This window comes from Condylura cristata, unplaced genomic scaffold, assembly GCF_000260355.1.
Source record: "Condylura cristata isolate star-nosed mole 26May11 unplaced genomic scaffold, ConCri1.0 scaffold00004, whole genome shotgun sequence".
Lineage (NCBI taxonomy): Eukaryota > Metazoa > Chordata > Mammalia > Eulipotyphla > Talpidae > Condylura > Condylura cristata.
Genome location: NW_004567105.1, coordinates 55209977 through 55229655, shown reverse-complemented (window position 1 = coordinate 55229655; position 19679 = coordinate 55209977). Strand labels below are relative to the sequence as shown.

The following is a 19679-nucleotide window of genomic DNA, read 5'->3' as shown; positions in this document are numbered from 1 at the left end:
TTTTTTTTTTTTTTTTTTTTTTTTTTTTTTTTTACAAATAAGCACTGAAATACACCCCCATGTTCTCTGTATCCCAGGTGTGTGTCTACTACACTTTGACTCATTTTGCACTTTGAGTAGCGGAACTGAGGAGGGGGGAGGAGGATCCCTAGAGTCATATCCAAAATGAGAAAAGAAATCAGAATAGCACTCCCATGTGTGCCAAGAGATTTTCTGCCACTGTGGCTGTGAGTGTAAGTACCTGAGGCCAACAGGGGTGAAGGATGCATGCCCCTTTCACGAGGCCAATTCCCTCCTCCACCCCCGCTGTGAGGTGGGGGTGGAGTTGACACAGACTTAGTCAATCAAAGCATCTCAAAGCTCCCCATCACAGTGATTGGTTCAGGGGTAGATATGTGAACCAGTCCCAAGCAATAAGACTCAATTGTAGCACATTCATTGCATTATGGGTAAGAAAACTTGTCAATTGGTCTGGACATGGCTGAAGGTCACTTTGCCATCTCAAGGATGGAGTAGCCTGTAGCTCACCTAGAGGAAATGAGAGTCAAAAGATGGGTGAAGAGAGCCAAGCCAAGCCCTGACTCCCTTGTTTGAACTGTGGGTGCAGCTATTGCTAAGCTGCCCTAGACATTTTCCTTGCAGAACTAATAAGTTGTTCTTCATTTTCAAGAAAAGCAGCTTTCATGAGCCAGTTTATGATTGTCTCACTTGTCACTGAAAGACTCTTGACCTATGTCTCACTGTTCTCAGTTGCAAAGTGAGAATAACAAAAACAGCTTTTGGGAGGATTACAAAACCTTGGCCACATCCTACCTCCGCAGAGCCCCGACACCAGCCATTCATGCACTCAGTGGGGTTTGGCAGCTGCTATTGTGGAGACGCATATGAGTTCCCAAGACCCACATGAATGGGCTCCAGGTAGATATGGGGAGAGGAAATTTCAGGCTGAGAAGAGGCCTAGAATGAATGTGGTGCTGGTCTTTCTGTCCCCTTCACCCTCCCAGGGAGACGCTCAACCCTCAAGGTTCAGATTCTTCCCCTGCCTGATGGAAATTCAACAGACAGAGAGGGTCTCACCTCTGCTTTCCAGCGGCGTTTCACGTCCATGTAGACATCAACCAGCTCATCAATCTCTTTAATGGACGTCTCAGGGGTGGAGTGGAGGGGGATAATCACAAAATCCTTGACAGCTGGGGAACGGGAGAAGGTAGAGGTCACACACTAAGCCTGGCAAGATTCCAGGGACACTGCTCAAGGGAACAGGGAATAGGCTGCCTTCCTAGAATATACAGACGTGCCATCTGGGTCCCTCCAAGTCCAGAGTCCAGCCAGTGACTGAGATCTAAACGGTCTTAAGTTGAGGCAGCGAAATTCAGCACACCAAAGCCTCTGTTCTCCCATTTACCCTTCATGGCTAAGAGAAACCTGTTCCTTGCTGGCATTGTGGGTGTTTCTATTTTCTCAGTTTTGAAAAAGCATATTTTCTATTTTTAAATATAATCAGCCTATTGGTCTTTTGTGCTAAAGGAATGAGTGTTTCCTAACTGAAAAAACTGAGTCAGTTTATACTCCCTTTGCTATTAAGAAAAAAAGCCCCCAAATCATCATTTGAAAAGTGAAACAGTCTTTGGTGAAATGTCTAGGACCGCTCCCTGCAGGACCAGAGAGAGTGTGAATGTTGGGACGTGGGCGAGTTGAAGCTGGGCGGCCCAGCTCCTAACAGCCACTGTTGCATTCTGAGTGCCTCCTCCAGCTTCCCTTCAGCTGTGCCTGGGTCCTGTCTCTGACTCTAGAGTGGGAGCTGCTGTGGTGTGGTCCCCTCTCACGTCACAGAGTGGAGAGCCAGGACTGAGGTGGGCAGCCTGTCTTCAGCACCCTCACACTTACCCACCAGCTACATTTCCCACCCTCCTCAAGCCTCCATCCATGCCCCACCTCCCCTAAACACTTCTACCCCTTCCGCAATTCTGAACTTGTGTGTTTCTGTGCCCTCCCCTGGCCCGGCCCTCTATGGGACCTCCAAGGAAGGGGCCCTTGCTGGTCACCCCATTGAAGGTGGGCCCCTCGCCCTTCTACTCAGTACATCCCGCCCACTTCTCCATGCCCCAGAATGACTTGCTTTGCTTGTCTATGCTGCTGGAAACTAAGCTCTGTGCAGGCAGGCTTATCTGTCTTGGCTCCAGCAGCTCAGGGCTCCAGCACCTAGCACAGCACTTGGCCTGTTAGCTGCCCTAAAAATGTTTGTTGACTGAATACATGAATGAACGAGTGAACGAGTAAATGAATGAATGAGAGGAAAGACAGCAATGGTTAACTCTCCTGTCTTGTACCCCAGATCAACATAATCAGGCTTCCTTGAACTAGAGTTAACTCCAAAACATGGAGTTTTCACAGCATGGCTATGTTGCACCCCACATGAGAGAGGGAGTGGTAAGGAAGGATGGAGGGTAGACCCAAGACAAACAGTTTTTTTCAGCAAGTCACAAAGACAGAGGACTCTTTGGAGAAGAAATAAAACAATCATGGGTGGGGGGGCGGGGTTGTGGGAGGAGGGGTCTCTGAATACTACTTGGTCGGCCAAAGGTGAATGATGTACGTGACAAAGAGAATTATTGTGGCTCTTTGTGAAGGGTAGTTCTTGTTTCAGTATCCCCAACTTCCTTCTCTTTTTCTGCTGGTGATTTCTCATTATTTTCTCATGCTTGTTTTCCGGAAGTACTCTGGCTCTAAGCTAGTCATCTCTGGGCAGAAATAGGTAATTGCATAGTTCAGGATGTGAATTGGCTTACAACCATGGTTGGTCCATTTCAACAACCTCCAGATACCCTTGGATAAATAAGGTTCACCCTTTTTAACCTCAGTTTCCCCAAAAGTAAATTGAAGCTAATCTTAATTTCTACCTTAGAGGGTTACTACACAGATAACGGGAGCCTGGCATTAATCAGGGATCCATAGTTGTTAGTAGCTAATACTTGTGCTATTGTTGCTAGGTTCAGAGTGCAATCTATTTCAATTTCCTCTCTACCGCAAGTCTGTGGAGGAGAATGCTATGTAGTTTCTGCAGGGAGAGAGACTCTTGGGAGCTCATCTTTGCTGGCCATCACTGGAAATTTTTTCAATGAAGGAATAGTGGTACTTGAAAGGGCTGAGTAAATAGGGAAAATAATATCCACTAACTTAAATACTCCAATGAGAATGAAGTTATTATTGATTTCAGAAGCTGGGTTCTAGGCTGGGAAGGTTCTGAGTTAAAGATTTGGAGAAGCCAGCCTGGTGCCAGCAAACTGTGCCCTCTATATTCAGACAGTAGAAGTTCAGGGCCTCTCTGGATGGCACAACAGATTTAAGCACAGCACTATAAAGCTATCAGCAGCCACTGCATGCAGCATGAGTTCAGTCCCCAACCAGGGAGCTGACCCACATGGCACAGCAAACCTCTCCTGTCTGGCCTGCTGTTCCCCTGAGCAGTATATTTCAGTAAATCTGCCTGTTATGTGCCCCACTCTGTCTCTGGTGAATCCTCTCACCCTCCCACCCCACACTTCTGGCCTGTACCCCAGCTATTGTATGCATAAATAAATCAATCTTAAAAAATAAAACACAGATAGTAGAAGCTCTTAGAGGCCATCTTAAGCCTAATGCCTCCCTAAAGGGGCTTTATAAATCCTAGGATTACCACTCACACTTAGGGCTGCTGATGATAGATCATGGCATGTGGGTCTTACCAGTGTGGGGTGACTGGAACCAGACCACAAAGGGTTCTCTGGAAAATACGTCCACATCTCCAGCCTGATAGTCATGATAGAGGTAGTGTTTCTTCACAGACACTAGTTTTTCCCTAGAAGAGAATAAAGGAAGTCCTCTCGGTTTAGAAAGTTGTCTTCTTAGTCTCTCAAGATAAAGGGAAATTCCAATAGCCTCACTGAAAACCTGAGCTGGCCTCACCACAGGAAGGGATCTTTCATCAGGAAGCAAGGCTGAGTTAACTTTCTCAGTGTTCAGAGTGCTTTGGGAGTTGAAGATACATGAACAGTACTTACTTATCTGGGGACCCACAAATTAATGTTGAGATTTAACAGATTACTCGTAGGAAGATGAAAATGTAAAATTCCTGTCAATCATGCCAGTCAACTCACTCATCTTCCCATCCCTGGAGCAGGATTTGACTATGAGGAATAAAAAACTCACAACTTGGGCCTTGTTGGTGGTCCAAGGGTTAAGTCTCAGAGCTATCAAGCTATCACTAGCCACTGTGACCTGAGGTCTCTCCTGTCTCACCCACTGCTCCCCTCAGCAATGTATTTCAGTCAGTCTGCCTGCTCTGCTCCCCACTCTCTCTCTCTGGTGAATCCTCTTGCCCCTGCACCTCCTGCCTACACCCCAGTTCTTGTGTGCATAAATTAAAAAAATATATATTTTTTTAACAAAGAACTCATGGGCCCTCGCTGGTGGCTCAGCAGGTTAAAGCACAGCACTAAGAAGCTAAAGCCATTTCAGCATGAGTTCGATCCCTACCCTGAGGTGATCCACATGGCGCAGCAGACCTCTCCTGACCCGCCCGCTGCTCCCCTCAGCAGTGTACCTCATCAGTTGGCCTGTTTTGCTCCCCACTCTGTTTCACCACCCATGAACCTTTGGCCTGTAACCCAGTTCTGTATGAATAAATAAATAAATCTTTAAAAAAAAAAAGAACTCATAACACAAGCACCATTGAGTCAACAATTTATATTAGATGTTAGGAAGGTAACTCATATGTTCCAGGTGGAAGAGTTAATACTCCTGCATTAGTTCCAATTTTGACAGTGATTATTGGTGCTATCTTGAGAACTGGTTAGAGATCAAAATTTGGTTTTGAAGAAAGGATATATTTTGTTCAATTTTTAGTATTTAGAAGTGGACTGTGATCCAGGAAGCATAGATGATACTTACTTGTAGAGGAAGGCATACTGTTCTTTATATTTGTTTCTCCCAAGCCGATCGCTAATCACATAGTTGTATGTTGTTCTTCGTGCATATCTAGAAAATATAAAGGTTTCATGTTGCACCATAGAGAATAAACACTTCCCTACTCACAGGTTCCCTTCTCTCCAGTGTACTTCCATATTCCCAGTGACATCATGTAGGAGGCTACGCTTTATTATAAACTTGGAGTCTAATAAGAAGGACACCTCTTGCTGACGTGGAGTGTGATATTTGCCAGGATCGTTACAATCATTACTTCTTCTCTTTATAAGGTGGAATTATAGCTACCCACTATTTATGGTTTGCAAGTACAAAGCTAGCATTTGAACTCAGATGCTATCCATCCCAAACATCCCTCAGATGCTATCCATCCCAAACAGGCCTGTACCTGTGGGATCCAATGAAACCAGAGAAGAATCAGCCCCAAACTCCCCTCTGGTAGAGGCTGGATGACATTTCACAATTTTTGATGGTGTAAGCCTTATCAAGTCACCTTGTCCATGCCCCTTTTCTGAGCATTATCATAAGTAAGATTCCTAATATAATTTTCATTGGCCATCTGCTTCTTTAAAAGTTCCCAGACATTTTCTTACAAGTCTTGGAAGCATTTCAAATCAGCCTCCCCTGGAGCTTGGGGATCCCACTGACTCTCTTCCACACCTGTACCTCAGGAACTTGGCTGTGTTTGCCAGACCTGCTGATGACTCCACCCTGGGCAGAGCCTGACACAGTTTCATTCCATCTGCCCACATAAAGATCTAGGGCGTGTCTAAAGATGCAACATAGTCTTCGCTGGAAAAAAAGCAGAGGGAGTTTTTAGAGAACAACTTAGCATCTACAGAAATTTCCTGGTATTTTACATGCATATTCTAAGACAGATTCAGCCACTGGGGTCCCAGGAGCATGGACAATGGATTCTGCTGGGCTACTAGTTTGGGAAAACCAGTGCTGTTCTGAATCTAGCCTTCCTCGTCCTGAGTTGGCAAACTGCTTACCATGACTCAGCTTGTGAGGTGACTAAGGCTTCCAGGGGCCAAACAGGTTGACTGTTTGGAGTCCATGGCACAGTGTAGGTAGGTTGGGGAACACTGAGATCATTGGGGGAGCGAAGGCTCACTCCAGACCAGCTGTAGGACGATTTCTGGAGTTGCCTGGTGCCTCCCTGCCCCATTAATCCCCTTTAATAGTTCTGAAAATTGACCACACTACTCTAAGACTAAGGGACTCAAAACAGAGCACTGGCTGGGAGTCAGCTATCACGCAAACTCAATGTTCCACTTGGTCATTTACAGAGTGGGTGACTGTGCAGGTCCCTCATCTCTGTTCCTCAGTTCTCCCAGTTTAAGGGAAGCCTCAGTCATAATACCTACCCCAGATAGCCCTCCCCTCCTATAGTTACCCACCACTGACAGTTTACAGCATTCCTTCCAATTTTGCTGCCCAGGCAGACTCAAACACAGTCTTCATGTGTAATGTAATATGACAAGTAAAGTGGCCTGCTCTGCCTACAGATATTAAAACTTGCTTGTTTTCAATACATTGCAGCCTCTTTACCCAAAGCTGGAATATTTCATCCTACCCTTTTCTAGCTAGCTTGGTTTTTAATGAGACATAATACTCCTCTCTGCAGGCATAACTTAATTTATTTCTACTGCATCTTGTCATTGTAACTATACTTCTTATCTCAGTTCTCGTCTGTTGCTTTCGTTTCTCTCCCTATTCTGACTCCTCACCTGCTTCCCCTATTTTGCTTTATCATATTATATCAAGCGAGTTGAAAAGTTCTCAGCACTGTGGCTGAAAGAGTTGAAAGTGAGGGCAGTGTTGGCCATATGACCCAGCAGTCAGGGTGAGTGCAGGCTCTCACATGAATTTTGGTCCACCAGGGCATTTCAGGTGCCCTTGGTTTGACCTTGAACCTGCAAAGGGTGAGCATGTGGCTGTCTTTACCCATTCAGCTTCTCCATCAGCATGGGTCCAATTATATTGTTACTGTCCTTGATTTCCATCAGGAGCATGATGTCACAGCGCTTGATGACCTATAAAGAGAGGATTTCCAGGTGTTTGAGACCACTTACTTCAGATGACAAGGTTTATTTATTGGACATTTGCTATATGTTAAGTGTTAGATTGGGTACTTATTCATGTAACTTCTTTCCTGAAATAAATGAAAGCTTCCTTGAGGTAGGCACTATTGTATTGTCCCTTTCAAAGACAAAGAGCATGAGGCTCAGGGAAGCTGGGTATAAACCCCAAAGTCACCCTGTTGGAAAGTAGCCAGGCAGAGGCAGAAAATAAACCTAGACAATCTTAGTTTAGAACCCATATCATGGTACCCCACCTCCTAGCTCTTCAATTTGCTTGAATAATTACAGTGATAGTAATAACTGTATATCAAGCCCTTGGTGAGAGGTAATAGGCTGGGTACTGCAAAAACAAAGAGGTATAGTGACACAAGCTATGCAACGTCTATCGACTGACAGATTCCGGGTAGATCGGGAAAAGCTCTGAAAAATCAGAATTTCCACTGCTAACTATGTTATGATCTCCCTTTTTTGTATAATCATAATATCAAAAATATTGTAGCAACATCAGTTTGTAACTGGCTTGCCTTAGCTCTAAACTGGCTACCTGGCCTGGGCAAAGTACAAGCTGAGCTGCTCCTGAGCAGGAAATTCCTTTGACTGAAGACAAAAGGCAAGCTCTTGGAGAGATAAGACCCCAGAGCATTAAGACTCCTGGAAAGTTCCCTGGTCTTTTGACAAAAAGTGAATCTTAGATAATTCTCAGGGCATAAGGACCCATGGACAATTTCCTAACATTATCAATACAGGTTTTGCTTAATGCATAACTATTGACTTCTTCTTAATTTACTCTTTTCCTAAAACAATCACTAACTACTCTCTGCTAGTCTTAATTAAACTTTTCCTAAAACAAACACTAGCTACTCTCTGCTAACCTTAAGTTAGCCATTAGCTTTCCTTTAGACTATCACTGACGACTCTGCTAACACAATTTATTCCTTCCCTAGGACTCCTAAATCCTTTGCTAACAGCTCATCCTTTCCCAGACCCTGATCCTTTGAAGTCATAGTTAAACATCCGTATATATGAAAGCTATCACAAAGCTGTATAGTACAGTATGCCACAAAGGAGCAGGAGGAGGATGCATTGTTCCCCTCTTCCTTTAAAACTTTTACGCTGATTTCTTATTAACTTACCTGATGCATTATTGTAACTAAATCTTGCTAAACAGTATAAATAAAGACCTGCAAAAAGATGAGCAGGAAGACTTGCACCCAACTCTGACTCCTGTATCTCCCTCGCTCCCCTTTTCCCTTTTTCCTTTTCCCCATTTTTAGGAATCTCCACTCGCCGACACCTTCCCACCTTAGGGTCCTGCCTGTCTTGCCTCCAGACACCTCAATAGTTGGAGCTGGTCTCCAACAGTATAGGGCCTCCTTGGCCTTGAGGTTAAGTCTCAGCATGATCACCTTTATGGCCTGAGTTTGATCCCTAGCCAGGGAGCTGACCCACATGCACAGCAGACCTCTCCTGTCTGACCCCCTCAGCAGTGTATTTCAGTAGATCTGCCAGTTCTGTTCCCCACTCTGTCTTTGGTGAATCCTCTCACACCTCTGACCTACACCCCAGTTCTTCTATACAAAAATAAGTAAATAAAACTTTGAAAAAATAAAGAGGTATAGTTATAATAATTATCAGAGTTAAAATGTATTGGGTGCTTACTCTGAGCCTATGGACTTATTGGCCCATTAAACATAGGAGGGCACCAGGCTTAGAGCAACTGAGCAAGCTGATGAAAGTCACACAACCAGTATAGGTGGTAGGCAAAAATTTGAACTATGAGGTTGGGTGCTGCAGGTACCATGTCTGGTGCAAAGCTGGCTAGAAACTCCTGAGCAGCCCAAGAATCAGGCCAAAGAAATGGATGAGGAAGAAAAGGCATTCAGTCAGAAGAGGAGCAGAAGAAACTCTGGAAACTAAATGTGAAAACTTAGGGGAAAGACCTCTGACCACAGGGGGAGCTAAGAAATCTGGCAAAGCACTATTCCTTATTCCTACAGCAATAATGATCCTTAATTCTGTTCTTGGTTAAACATATGAATTCCCTCCATAACATCTGTTGCTGCTAACTAGAGTGAAGTGTCTTAGAGCCTGTTGTATATTTAAAAATAAATTTTTATTACAAAAAAATTACACTGGCTCATCTTCTCTAGGTCTTGCTCAGTCCTTTCCACCTTAGCTGTGAGATCAGTGTATACCCACACCAGAATTCTGATTCCTACCAAAATGTGCTTATCTTCAGTCTGTTCTATCCTGAATTCTGTGCTATGTTCTATACAACTATTTGAAAGGACTATATATATCACACACACACACACACACACACACGTGATTTAAACTCCTGGGTGATTGTAAACCCACTATGCAGAACTGTTAAAATATTGTCCCTGCAGTGAAAGACAGCATCACTGAGACAGACACATGGAGCAACTAGCTACTATGAGAGGCAAATAAAAATCAGGCCACACATGTGGGCCTGTTGAGTAATAATTAATTATCTGCCCAGACTGCGAGGAGAGGCTCCAAGGAGAGGGTGAGTTTTGAACAGGCTCTGAAAGGTGAGAAGGAGCTTACTCAGCAAATAATGCTGAAGAGGCCCCTTCAGGGGAGCAATAACCTGGAAAGCAGAAAGTTAACCAAGTCAATGCCCACTGGAAATAATGGGGATCTTTCTGTGTATGGGATCCTGGTGGGATGAATGAATGGGATTGTTTATTTAAAACAAGGTGAAATTAAAATTGATTTCATCTGGGCCCTCCTTTGTGGCACAACTGGTTAAAATGCAGCACTACCAGGCTAGTGGCAGCAATTTCAGTGAGTTCGATCCCCAACCAGGGAGGTGACCCACATGGTGCAGCAGACCTCTCCTGTCTCACCCGCTGCTCCCCTCAGCAGTGTACGTCATCAATTTGCCTGTTCTGCTCTGGTGAATCCTCTGTCTCTGGTGAATCCTCTCACTGTGCCTGTACCCTAGTTCTGTGTGCATAAATAAATAAATCTTTAAAAAATTTAATTTCAGGCTCTCTCTGGTGGTACAATGGGTTAAAGCACCACATTATGAAACTCTCTGAAGCCACTACAGCACCAGTTCGATCCCCCACCAGGGAGGTGACCCACATGGCGTGGCAGACCTCTTCTGACCCGCTGGCTGCTCCCCTCAGCAGTGTACTTTGTCAATCTGCCTGTTCTGCTCCCCGCTCTGTCTCTGGTGAATACTCTCACATGCCACACCTCTGGCCTGTACCTCAATTCTGTAAGCTTAAATAAATAACTCTTTAAAAAAAATTTAACTTCATCCTCTCACATAGCATCAGAGATGAGGAGTAGTAGGGGTATGCCACTGGCCCTATTTCCAGAGCATTCTAGTTCCTTCTCTAGGAGGGGAAGCAGTAAAAGTTAACAGCACCATTTTGTGCAGCCTTTAAGAAGCTGACTAGAGACAGTATAAGAAAATTATAGGTCACTATGCCTGCTGAACATTGATGCAAAAGTATTCAACAAAATACTAGCAAATTGAATCCAACAATAAATTACAAGAATTAGACCTCATAATCAAGTGGGTTTTATCCCACTTAATTCTCCCACTTGGGGAAAGGGTGCCACTCACCAAGCCAGCCAGCTGATTTCGTCACCTGTGATTGCAAAACATTCTGGGAGGCATTTTAGAATTATACATCAATAGTATTATAAAATGTATTTGACTCTTGCTTCAGCTTTCCCACTTTGAGGAATGCCTTCCACTATAAGAAAATCCCGCTCTTTCTCTACCTCAGTTTCTGCATTTATAAATTGGGGTGGTGATAGTCATTCCTTTACAGGGTTGCTGGAGAATTAAGTGGGTAAGTAAAGCAGCACTATATAGGAAGCACACAAATTACTATTATTGTTACTTTTATTATTACTTGTGTACCTCAAAAAGAAAGATGCCTTGTAACAGTGACAAAAAAACAAAAATAAAAACCAACAAATGGAAACAACCTAACTATCCACCCAAAAGGAAAGTATTAAATGAAATCGGTTCTAAACATAATGTAGGGCATTTTATGGCATCAAAAGTCAAGTCTTACAAGTATTAACATGGAAAATTCTTCTACTATAAGAGCAATACACAAACTGATGTCATAGTGTGGTCTCCATGCTGCAAGATTGTTGCAGTTAATGTACTTATTTTTGCATTAAAAATGCCTGTAATAAAAATACCCAAATACCAACAACTGTTATTTTCAAGTGACAGGCTAATGAGCAATTCTTTTTCCTTCTTTATATGTTTCTATATTTTCAAAATAGTCCATAGTGACTATTTTCAATTTAATAAAATGAATTTATAAATGCTAAGCGTATAATTTTAAAAATTAAAGTGTCATTTAAAAAAAAAAAACAACTGCTTGATGAAGAAGGAATTGTCAGGGAGGAGATGATAGCCAATATTTATTAAGGTGTGATTAACAGGTGTGATTCTGCTTATTTAATATAAATTAAATGAGTTGTTTTATATAAAGTACTTAATGTGGTACCTAGCACATAGTGAGGATTTTGTAAATGTTTGTTCTCATTGACTCACTGGATGTTCATCATAGCCCTGCAAGGCAGGTCCTCTTGCTACCCCCATCACATCATGACTAGAGACCTGGCAGCTCAGTGAGGCTAAGTAATTCAAGTATCAGTGAATATGGGATATGGGATTTGCACGGCAGAACCCCTTCCTGATCACTGCCTTGAACTATCAGGGTGTCCCCGTGACCACTCCTCCTAAAAGGCAAAGGTCCCCTTTTTGAGTGTGAGCCCAACTCTTGGCACTGCAAACCCACCATGAAGAAGGCAGTTATAAAGTGGGGATGGTGCTGCCTGTATCATAGTATTAAACATGAATATAAAAATCCCTGACTGGCCTTCCCTGGTGGCGCAGCTGCAGCAGCTTCAGTGTGAGTTCGATCTCTGGCCCCAAAGGTGACCACATGGCGTGGCAGACCTCTCCTGTCTTGCCGCTGCTCCCCTCAGCAGTGTACTTCGTTGATCTGCCTGTTCTGCTCCCCACTCTGTTTCTGGTGAACCCTCTCACCGCCCCTGCACCTCTAGCCTCTACTTCAGTTCTGTATGCATAAATAAATAAATTTGATTTAAAAAAAAAGTAAAATCCCTGCCCTATAGAAGGTCAGACCATGTAAATATTGCTCTCCTTCATGCCTGGGCTTCGGTTTCCCTGAAAGTGCTCTGAGTGACTTTGGTGGATGATTTGTTTATAGGATGATTTTGTAGTGCTGGACAAGTAAGGAGGCCTTGACAAGACCAGACATGCCTGCTGCTGTGTGGGATGATGAGTGGTCTACCAGGGGGCCCCAGGACACAGTGTCTAAGAGAGAGCTGCATGTTGGGTCTTATACTGGAATCAGCAGGGAACATTGAGACAGCCTCAAAGACTGAGGTGACAGTTCCCAGGTGGAATAAGTGAGAAAGGTGATGGGAACTCTGGAAGTACCAAGCTCCAGGGGCCCAGGCAGGAGAGAAAAATTGGTTCCTTGCATGTTGGAGTTTCCCATTGAGCTACAGAGTCAGAGTTCCCATAGGCTTGGCCTGGCTTTTCTGGATCAACAACAATATCTAGAAGGCCTTGGGTACCACCCAGAGGGCAGAACCACCTGGGGGTGGGGGTGGAGGGGATGGTCTAAGTTAAAACAAAGCATGTCAGTACTCGCTCTTGGCCAGATAACAATAGCAGCAGCTCTGATATGACCATCTGCCTTGTCACAGGCTTTGCTGAGGGCCTTGTGCTAGATCCCCCCACCCCCTGACTGAGCTCTCTCAATCCCCGGGAGCCCCACCTTGTATAAGACCCCCTTTTCTGAAAGGTGCTGGAGGCTCAGGGAGAGCAAGGCACTTATCCCGCCAGAGGGGATCTGAACCAGGGCTCTTGGCATTCCCACCATACTATGATGTCGGCAGAGTTTTCTAATACCCAGCCATGAGAAAAGATTTGAGTAACTAGCTTCAAGAAGTCAACCTATAGAGTAAAGAGAGTTGACTGACTCTGGAGAACTGTGAGCAGACTTATCCCATACACCTAAGGGAGTATCTACATAGGGAGGAAGATTACTATTGGGAGCTGGGAGAAGGTTGATGGGACTTGGAGATGGGAGGTGAGAAGGGAAGGATGAAGCAAAGAGAAGAGAATGGAAAGAAAGGAATAAGAAGGGAAGATGAAAATTCTGTGCTCTGTCTACAGATAAGATTGGGCTGGCATCCCAGTTCCCCCACAGTCACCCACGCTGTAGGTTACTTCATTTTATATTGTTCACCATCTCTACATGCAGATAATAATCCTCCTTCCTAAGGGTGATGAAAGGAAATTATGTATTTGTAGAGCCTGACACGGGTATTAATAAATGGTAATAAATTATAGTACTAGTCAATCCTCACCCAGAACTTACTCTGAGCCAGATACTGTTTTAAGGGCTTGGCATTTACTAATCCACATATTCCTTCTGACATTCTGACAGGGAGGTACTGCTCTTATCCCCACTGGCAGGTGATGACAAGAAGCCTAGAGAAGCAAAGTAGTTACTTCATCTCTTACTGTTGTTATTGTTACAAAACTCTAAGCCAGCTGCCTCCTTCACCAGGCTTCAGAGGGTTCATTTAACTAACCAGCAGAATTCCTTCCTAGTCTTTGAAAACCTGAAAGGGCCTGAGAGGAGTTCAGTGACCCTCCTGACAGGAAAGGGACTCACCTTCACGATGACATCCATGACTTTCCCATTATCCTTCTTGGCTTCCCCGAAGGACCTCACGTTGAAGGAGCAGATCTTTAGGGCCAAGGAGCCGCTGACACACAGCAGGAGCAGCAGCAGGGAGACCAGTGGCTGAGACATCCTGCCGCTCCTCTGGCTTCAGGGCTTAGGAAGGACAGAAGCTGTGGGCCACCTCCTTAAACTCGCTGCTTTATATAGCGTGCAGATAACAGGAATTACTGGATTCCTCTCAGCTTCTTTCACTTTTCAGAGGAACTGAAGGTCTTGGATTTCATTCCCCAGAGAAATACAAGAAGTAAGGCAGCCTTTTAGAGGTCCCTGGCCTTCCTGATTTAGACACCACCCCTTGCAGAGTCTTATCTGTCATCCATGAGCCTGACGTGACATGTTGCCTCTTCTGTGCTTGCTCCTGAGATGCCTTTTCCTGATCATGAAAGTGGTCCATTCCAGAGGGCACTGAAGGTGGTGATTCTCGGGGGACAGGGGGAGGTTTGGTGTGTTTCCTGCCATTTGGCAGCCAGCTGACATGCACAGTCTCTGACCCTAAACCCTCTGACGGGTGTGATTAAGTCAGTTTTATTTATATTGCCTAATTTTTAAGGTGGTTTTTCTATATACAATTTCACACACAAAATACTAGCAGTGTATTGTCAGGGAGAGAAGTGTTGGCCTCTAAGAACGTGTCTTTAAAATATCCCTGGACTTTAAGGACAAGGACCCAGTGAGGCTCCTAGAGAGAACCATGGCTCCACCTGGTATCATTTTCCTGCTTGTTAAGAGTCTTTGGTCCTGACAATGGACAGTTTTGTAAGAATTCTAGGATTTCAGCCTCAGTAAAATGACTTTTTGAGATCTGGGGGGAAGATATGAAAATCTGAAATGCAGAAGAAATGCAAAATCCAATTAGATTATGAAGCTGGGAGAGATTTGCAGGCTTTGGCAAGGAAAATTCTGTGAACAGAATAGTATTGAGAGTAACCTGAAGCCAGTGTTGGAGGTCTCTGGATAACCCCTCTTAAAGTGAAGGGTGGTGGCTGGACCCACAGGGAAAAGTGTGCATACACTAACATGCAGTCAGCATCTCCACAAAGATCTCTGGCCACGAGGGCCTGGGAATTCTCAATACATAACCCCAAATAATACAGAGATGGAAAGAGTGATTTCCTGAACTCCCAGTGAGTGATAGTCCCCATTGTCTCCAGCCTAGACTTCAGGCCTCACTGAATCTGGTGATAAGTGGCTTTGCTTAGCAGAGCAAAAGGAAGCATCTCTCCAACCAAAGAATGATTTAGCATTAACTGTGGTACATTTTGTGTGTCTTTGAAGACAGAATTTGTGCCTGTGCTACTTTATGAACTTGTAACCTATGAGAGATTCGCACCTTTTAAATTGACAGTCTTGTAACTCCGACATGAAATGTATAATGGGAGGATTGATATAGATTCATGACTTTGATTTACTAAGTTGCATACAGTTCTGGAGAATTTATAAGAATTTTGGGTTAACAGTGATTTGTAAGTTTAATTTGTTAAACTTATTCAGTACTTTAGAAGGGTCCCTTTTCTGCTAGTTCTATATTGAAGAATTTTATAAGGAAGTAGGATATATTAATTGTGTAAAAGAAGTTTAAAGTATTTGCAATTAAATTAAATGATTAAAACTAATTGTAGGATTGCCAGATTTAACAAAGGAAAAGACAAAGTACTTTTCTTACAACTTACTTAATACAATGTATTAAGTAAAACTAAAGTTTACATAATTCAAAAATAATTGGGTAACCTGTATTTTATCTGGTAATGCTCGCTAGCTGCATTTGTCAAAAGAATATGAAGTTTTACAAACTGAACTTAAAGTTATGATATTTTCTGCAATAATCACACTATCAGGATCCTGAAAGATTTTGGTTCTAGCATCTAAAATAAACTAGTTTATAGCATGAATCAGCTAATTAGTTCCTTTTTTGAAGTTTGAAGTTTTACAATTTGAATATTAATTTGAAAAATAAAGTAAACCTCTGAATAGTGGTTTCTGCTATAGAAGCTCCCCTTGAGGACTAAAAAACCCCCACATGAACAGACTGAAGAGATTGACCCCATTCTATAATTAGGGCATTCATTGCATGGAAATGAACTAAAAAAAAAAAAGCCTAGCTTCTGGAAGGAAGATGCTAAGAGTCCAATTTAACAAATCCAAACAGGTGTAGGCTAGAGGAGAAGGGTCTACTGAGTGCTTCTGTTTTATTCCACTCAATGCTCCCCCAACCCTTACTAAGCTTCCTCCATTTTACTGAGTCAGCTTGTAGGAGGAATATACAGCTAGCCTGTTGCAGAGCTGGGAATCAAACCAGCTCTGATGCCAGACCAGTCCTTCTCTACCACCACCAAACCAGGTTTTACAACGTCTTAAGAAGGAATGCTGAATATATATATATATATATTTCTGGCTTATTTCACTAAGCATGATCTTTTCCAGTTCCATCTATGTTGCCGCAAAAGCCATGAGTTTATCTTTTTAATTGCTGAGTAATATTCCATTGTGTATCTATACCACATCTTCTTGGTCCAGTCATCTATTTGGGTTGTAATTAAGTAAAAATATCAACTAACAACTATAAACCAGAGACATTCTACAGGGGAGGAGAGGAAAACAAGATCAAAATGGGGTGGGAAGAGCACATGGGACTATAGTGATGGCACATGGGATTATAACTGAGATGAAAAAATGTACAAAATGAAGAATAATGTTAATATATATATATATACATATACATAAAAAGAAGGAATGCTGAGTGGGAGTGGGGGGCTTCACTTTTTACATTATGCTCTAGGCTATTTTATTTTTTAAATAAAAATATGACTAGTTCATTAATCAAAAAGGTAGAGAAAAAGTGCTAAAAGCTCTTTAGTTTTTTAAGCATATCAAACAATTCCCCAGTCAACATGTCTACATTTTGTGGGCAGCTGAACAAAGGGCAGCTCACACCCTGGTACCACTATGGTGGAGGGGTAGAGTGGCCAGGCTGGACAGGCTGCCCTGGGAAAGACAACCCCCCACCCCCACTGACCCCTTTGTTGGGCTCTAGCATTGGGGGTTTGCGACAGTCTCTTCCAGGAACCTGGAGTCTGGAAGAAAAGACAGACACTGACCACTGACCAGACCTGCACTTAACACACTGTGGTGTCCACTTTCTGCCACCTTGTGGCTGTGGATGACAATTCCTGGACGTTTCCTGCAAGATGCAGGATAATTATATAGCATTCCTTTTTGAAGATTTATAATGTACATCATCATGCTAAATATTCCTAAAAGTCCTCTAATAAAGGAGGCTGCTTGATTGTGTTGAAATAGTGTGCCCTCAATTTATTGTCCATGCAACCCTTTTCTTCATACAATCCCTTTTATTATCTTGGGGAATGTCCACCTTTGGAAATACCATCCTGATAGGGCAGGAACAATTAGATACTCTCAAAGCCCGAAGTTCTTGTCTTTGACAATAAGAAGAGTCCTAAGTATGTCAGATGACTGAGCAGAAATGAGAATCAGGATCAGACACATGGTTCCCCAGGCCAAACCAGTCAACACAGCCCAGCCCATGGTGGAATAGGAATCAGTGGGTGCCAACATACCCAGACAAGGGACACCTCCACATTTGAGGAAGGCAAGCTGCAGTTTCCAGAGGGAAAGTTCCGCAAAGCAGAGTGACCCAAAAGCAGCAAACTGTATTTCTGATTCAAGTGTTCCCTCAGTTTTTAGTTACTGTAAATACTCTTTCCTATACAACTGAAATCGCTGGCCTGTTTCTTTCTAGAACTGATCATGTATGTTCTTTGTCAGTGCCTAGAACAGCACAGGACACAAATGGGGTATAAATGCATCAATGAAAACAGAGTTACAAAATGGGTCTAATTCTGTTTGTTTCAGGGATAACTATTTCCAATGAAGCTGTAAGAGACCCAGTGTTTCCTCTTTCATATAATAAAACTCCCCAGGGCATCACCCCCATTTAGGCTGAGTTCAATTTAGGATGCTAAAAAGCTTCACTGTCTTTCCAAGCCAATGCAAGGAGAAAGCCATATGACCCAAATAGGTGTTTCCAGTGACTAATGCCACGCTCTGTCTAATGCTGAATAAGCCAGGGCAGTAATCTTGTAATGTATGCACGTTTCTCCAGTCACCACGTTTCACAATCTGCTTGGGGCTTGGGGCAGGCAAGGTGCATTGTTTCAGGTTGCAGGATTATGACAAACCTCACTTGTGTGATGGTTTCTGGCTGATGAAGCAGGCCCTGGATTTTGACATCACACAGCGCACTCTGCATAGGGCTGTGCCCAGACCCCAAAGGGATCACTTTCTGATGGGCAGGCCTCAGTGTGACTGCTTTGAATGGAATCCTTCAAAGACACGTCATTGGGCATTAGGCCATACTCTGTACTGTAACCTCCAGTCTCCTCAAGATCACAATGCTCTGTACCCCTCTCCCTCCTCCACTGGCCTTCCCTCACACTGCCCAGCATTCAGATCCAACCTCAGGGCCTTCGCACAGCTGGCCCTTTCACTTGCAGTGCTCTTCCTTACTCCCACCTCTATGTCTCAATCCAGTAGGCTCTTCCCTCTTTTTTTTCATGGTATCTTGATCCTTTGCTTCATGGCACATATCACCAAGTATTATTGTCTATGAGCCTGTATGTTGTCTAATGCCTCTCTTCCCACTAGCCAGCTTGCTGTGTCTGCCCTGCCCCAGTCACCACTAGCATATAGCAGGTGCTCAGGGAATGATGGTTGGATGCATGCTGTCATGCTCTAGCGCACTCCAGAGCCCAGCTTCATCACCACTTGCAAGGATGCTGAGTCAGCAGAACTCAGATTCCCACAATGACTAAGGGAAATCCCAAGTCTAAAACCACAGCCAAGCTATGTAGCATCTCTCTTTTGTGGAGCATCCAGGCTGTGGTGGCAGAACAAGAGCCAAGCTTTGCAATCTTGTTACTTGTAACATTTGGGGCCCAGTTCCATGCTGTGTAGAACGTGTAGCAACATCCCTGATTTCACCACTGGATGTCAGAAGCACTCCCTTAGTCATGACAATCAAAAATGTCTCCTGACTTTGGTAAATATTCTGGAGGAGCCTCTGTTGAGGATGCTGGTGTAGAGGTAAAAGTGTATACGCTTCGGCTTCCTGGAAGTTTAGCATTAAACAAGTAACTGAACCTCCCAGTGCCCATCTCCTCATCTTTAAATAATAATAGCTCTTGCGTGATAGACCTGGACAGTTTTGTGAGTTTATAACTGAAGAGCAAATGCAGCAGTGTCAGTCCCTTAGGGGGGCTCAGTAGGGGTGATGTTTTGTCTTCAGAATAAACTGTACAAAGAAGGAATTACTGGGCCCTCCCTGATGGTGCAGCGGGTTAAAGCACAGACTAAAAAGCAATCCATAGTCACTGCATATGTTTGATTCCTGGCTAGGGAGGTGACCCACATGGCACAGCAGACCTCTCCTGACCTGCCCGCTATGTATTTCAGTACACCTACCTGTTCTGCTCCTCACTCTGTCTCTGGTGAATTCTCTCATCCCTTGCACCTCTGGCCTGTACCCCAGTTCTTATATGCATAAATAAATAAATCTTAAAAAAAAAAAAACGAAGGAATTACTATCCCCACTTTACAGATGAGGAAAATTGTGATAAAAGTCAGGTTCTAGCCTGAAATGAAATAACATCAAAGGCAGGAATTGGAATTCTCAGCATGGATTCCCTTTGCCAGCCCTTTTCTTACAGATGCAAAAGGGCACATTAATTCTAGTCCTCCCTAGACCAATTGCAAACTCTGAACTGAGCTTGCAATTGGTCTCTGACCTGATTAATGGGCTAAACCTTCCAGGGTGGGACAG

At 43.6% G+C, this 19679-nt stretch overlaps 1 protein-coding gene across 1 annotated transcript in view; it reads right to left on the bottom strand.

Moving 5' to 3' along the window:
* The window catches only part of DNASE1L3 (deoxyribonuclease I-like 3), a 20044-nt gene extending 6090 nt beyond the window's left edge, over positions 1-13954 (bottom strand). Inside the window, exons 1-5 of the mRNA XM_012735226.1 lie at positions 13772-13954; positions 6913-7001; positions 4930-5016; positions 3726-3838; positions 1078-1190 (exon numbers count right to left, since the gene is read on the bottom strand). Coding sequence (XP_012590680.1) covers positions 1078-1190; positions 3726-3838; positions 4930-5016; positions 6913-7001; positions 13772-13912 — 543 coding nt within the window. The 5' untranslated portion in view covers positions 13913-13954. The remainder of the gene's footprint in view (positions 1-1077; positions 1191-3725; positions 3839-4929; positions 5017-6912; positions 7002-13771) is intronic.
* Positions 13955-19679: the final 5725 nt, after the last annotated feature.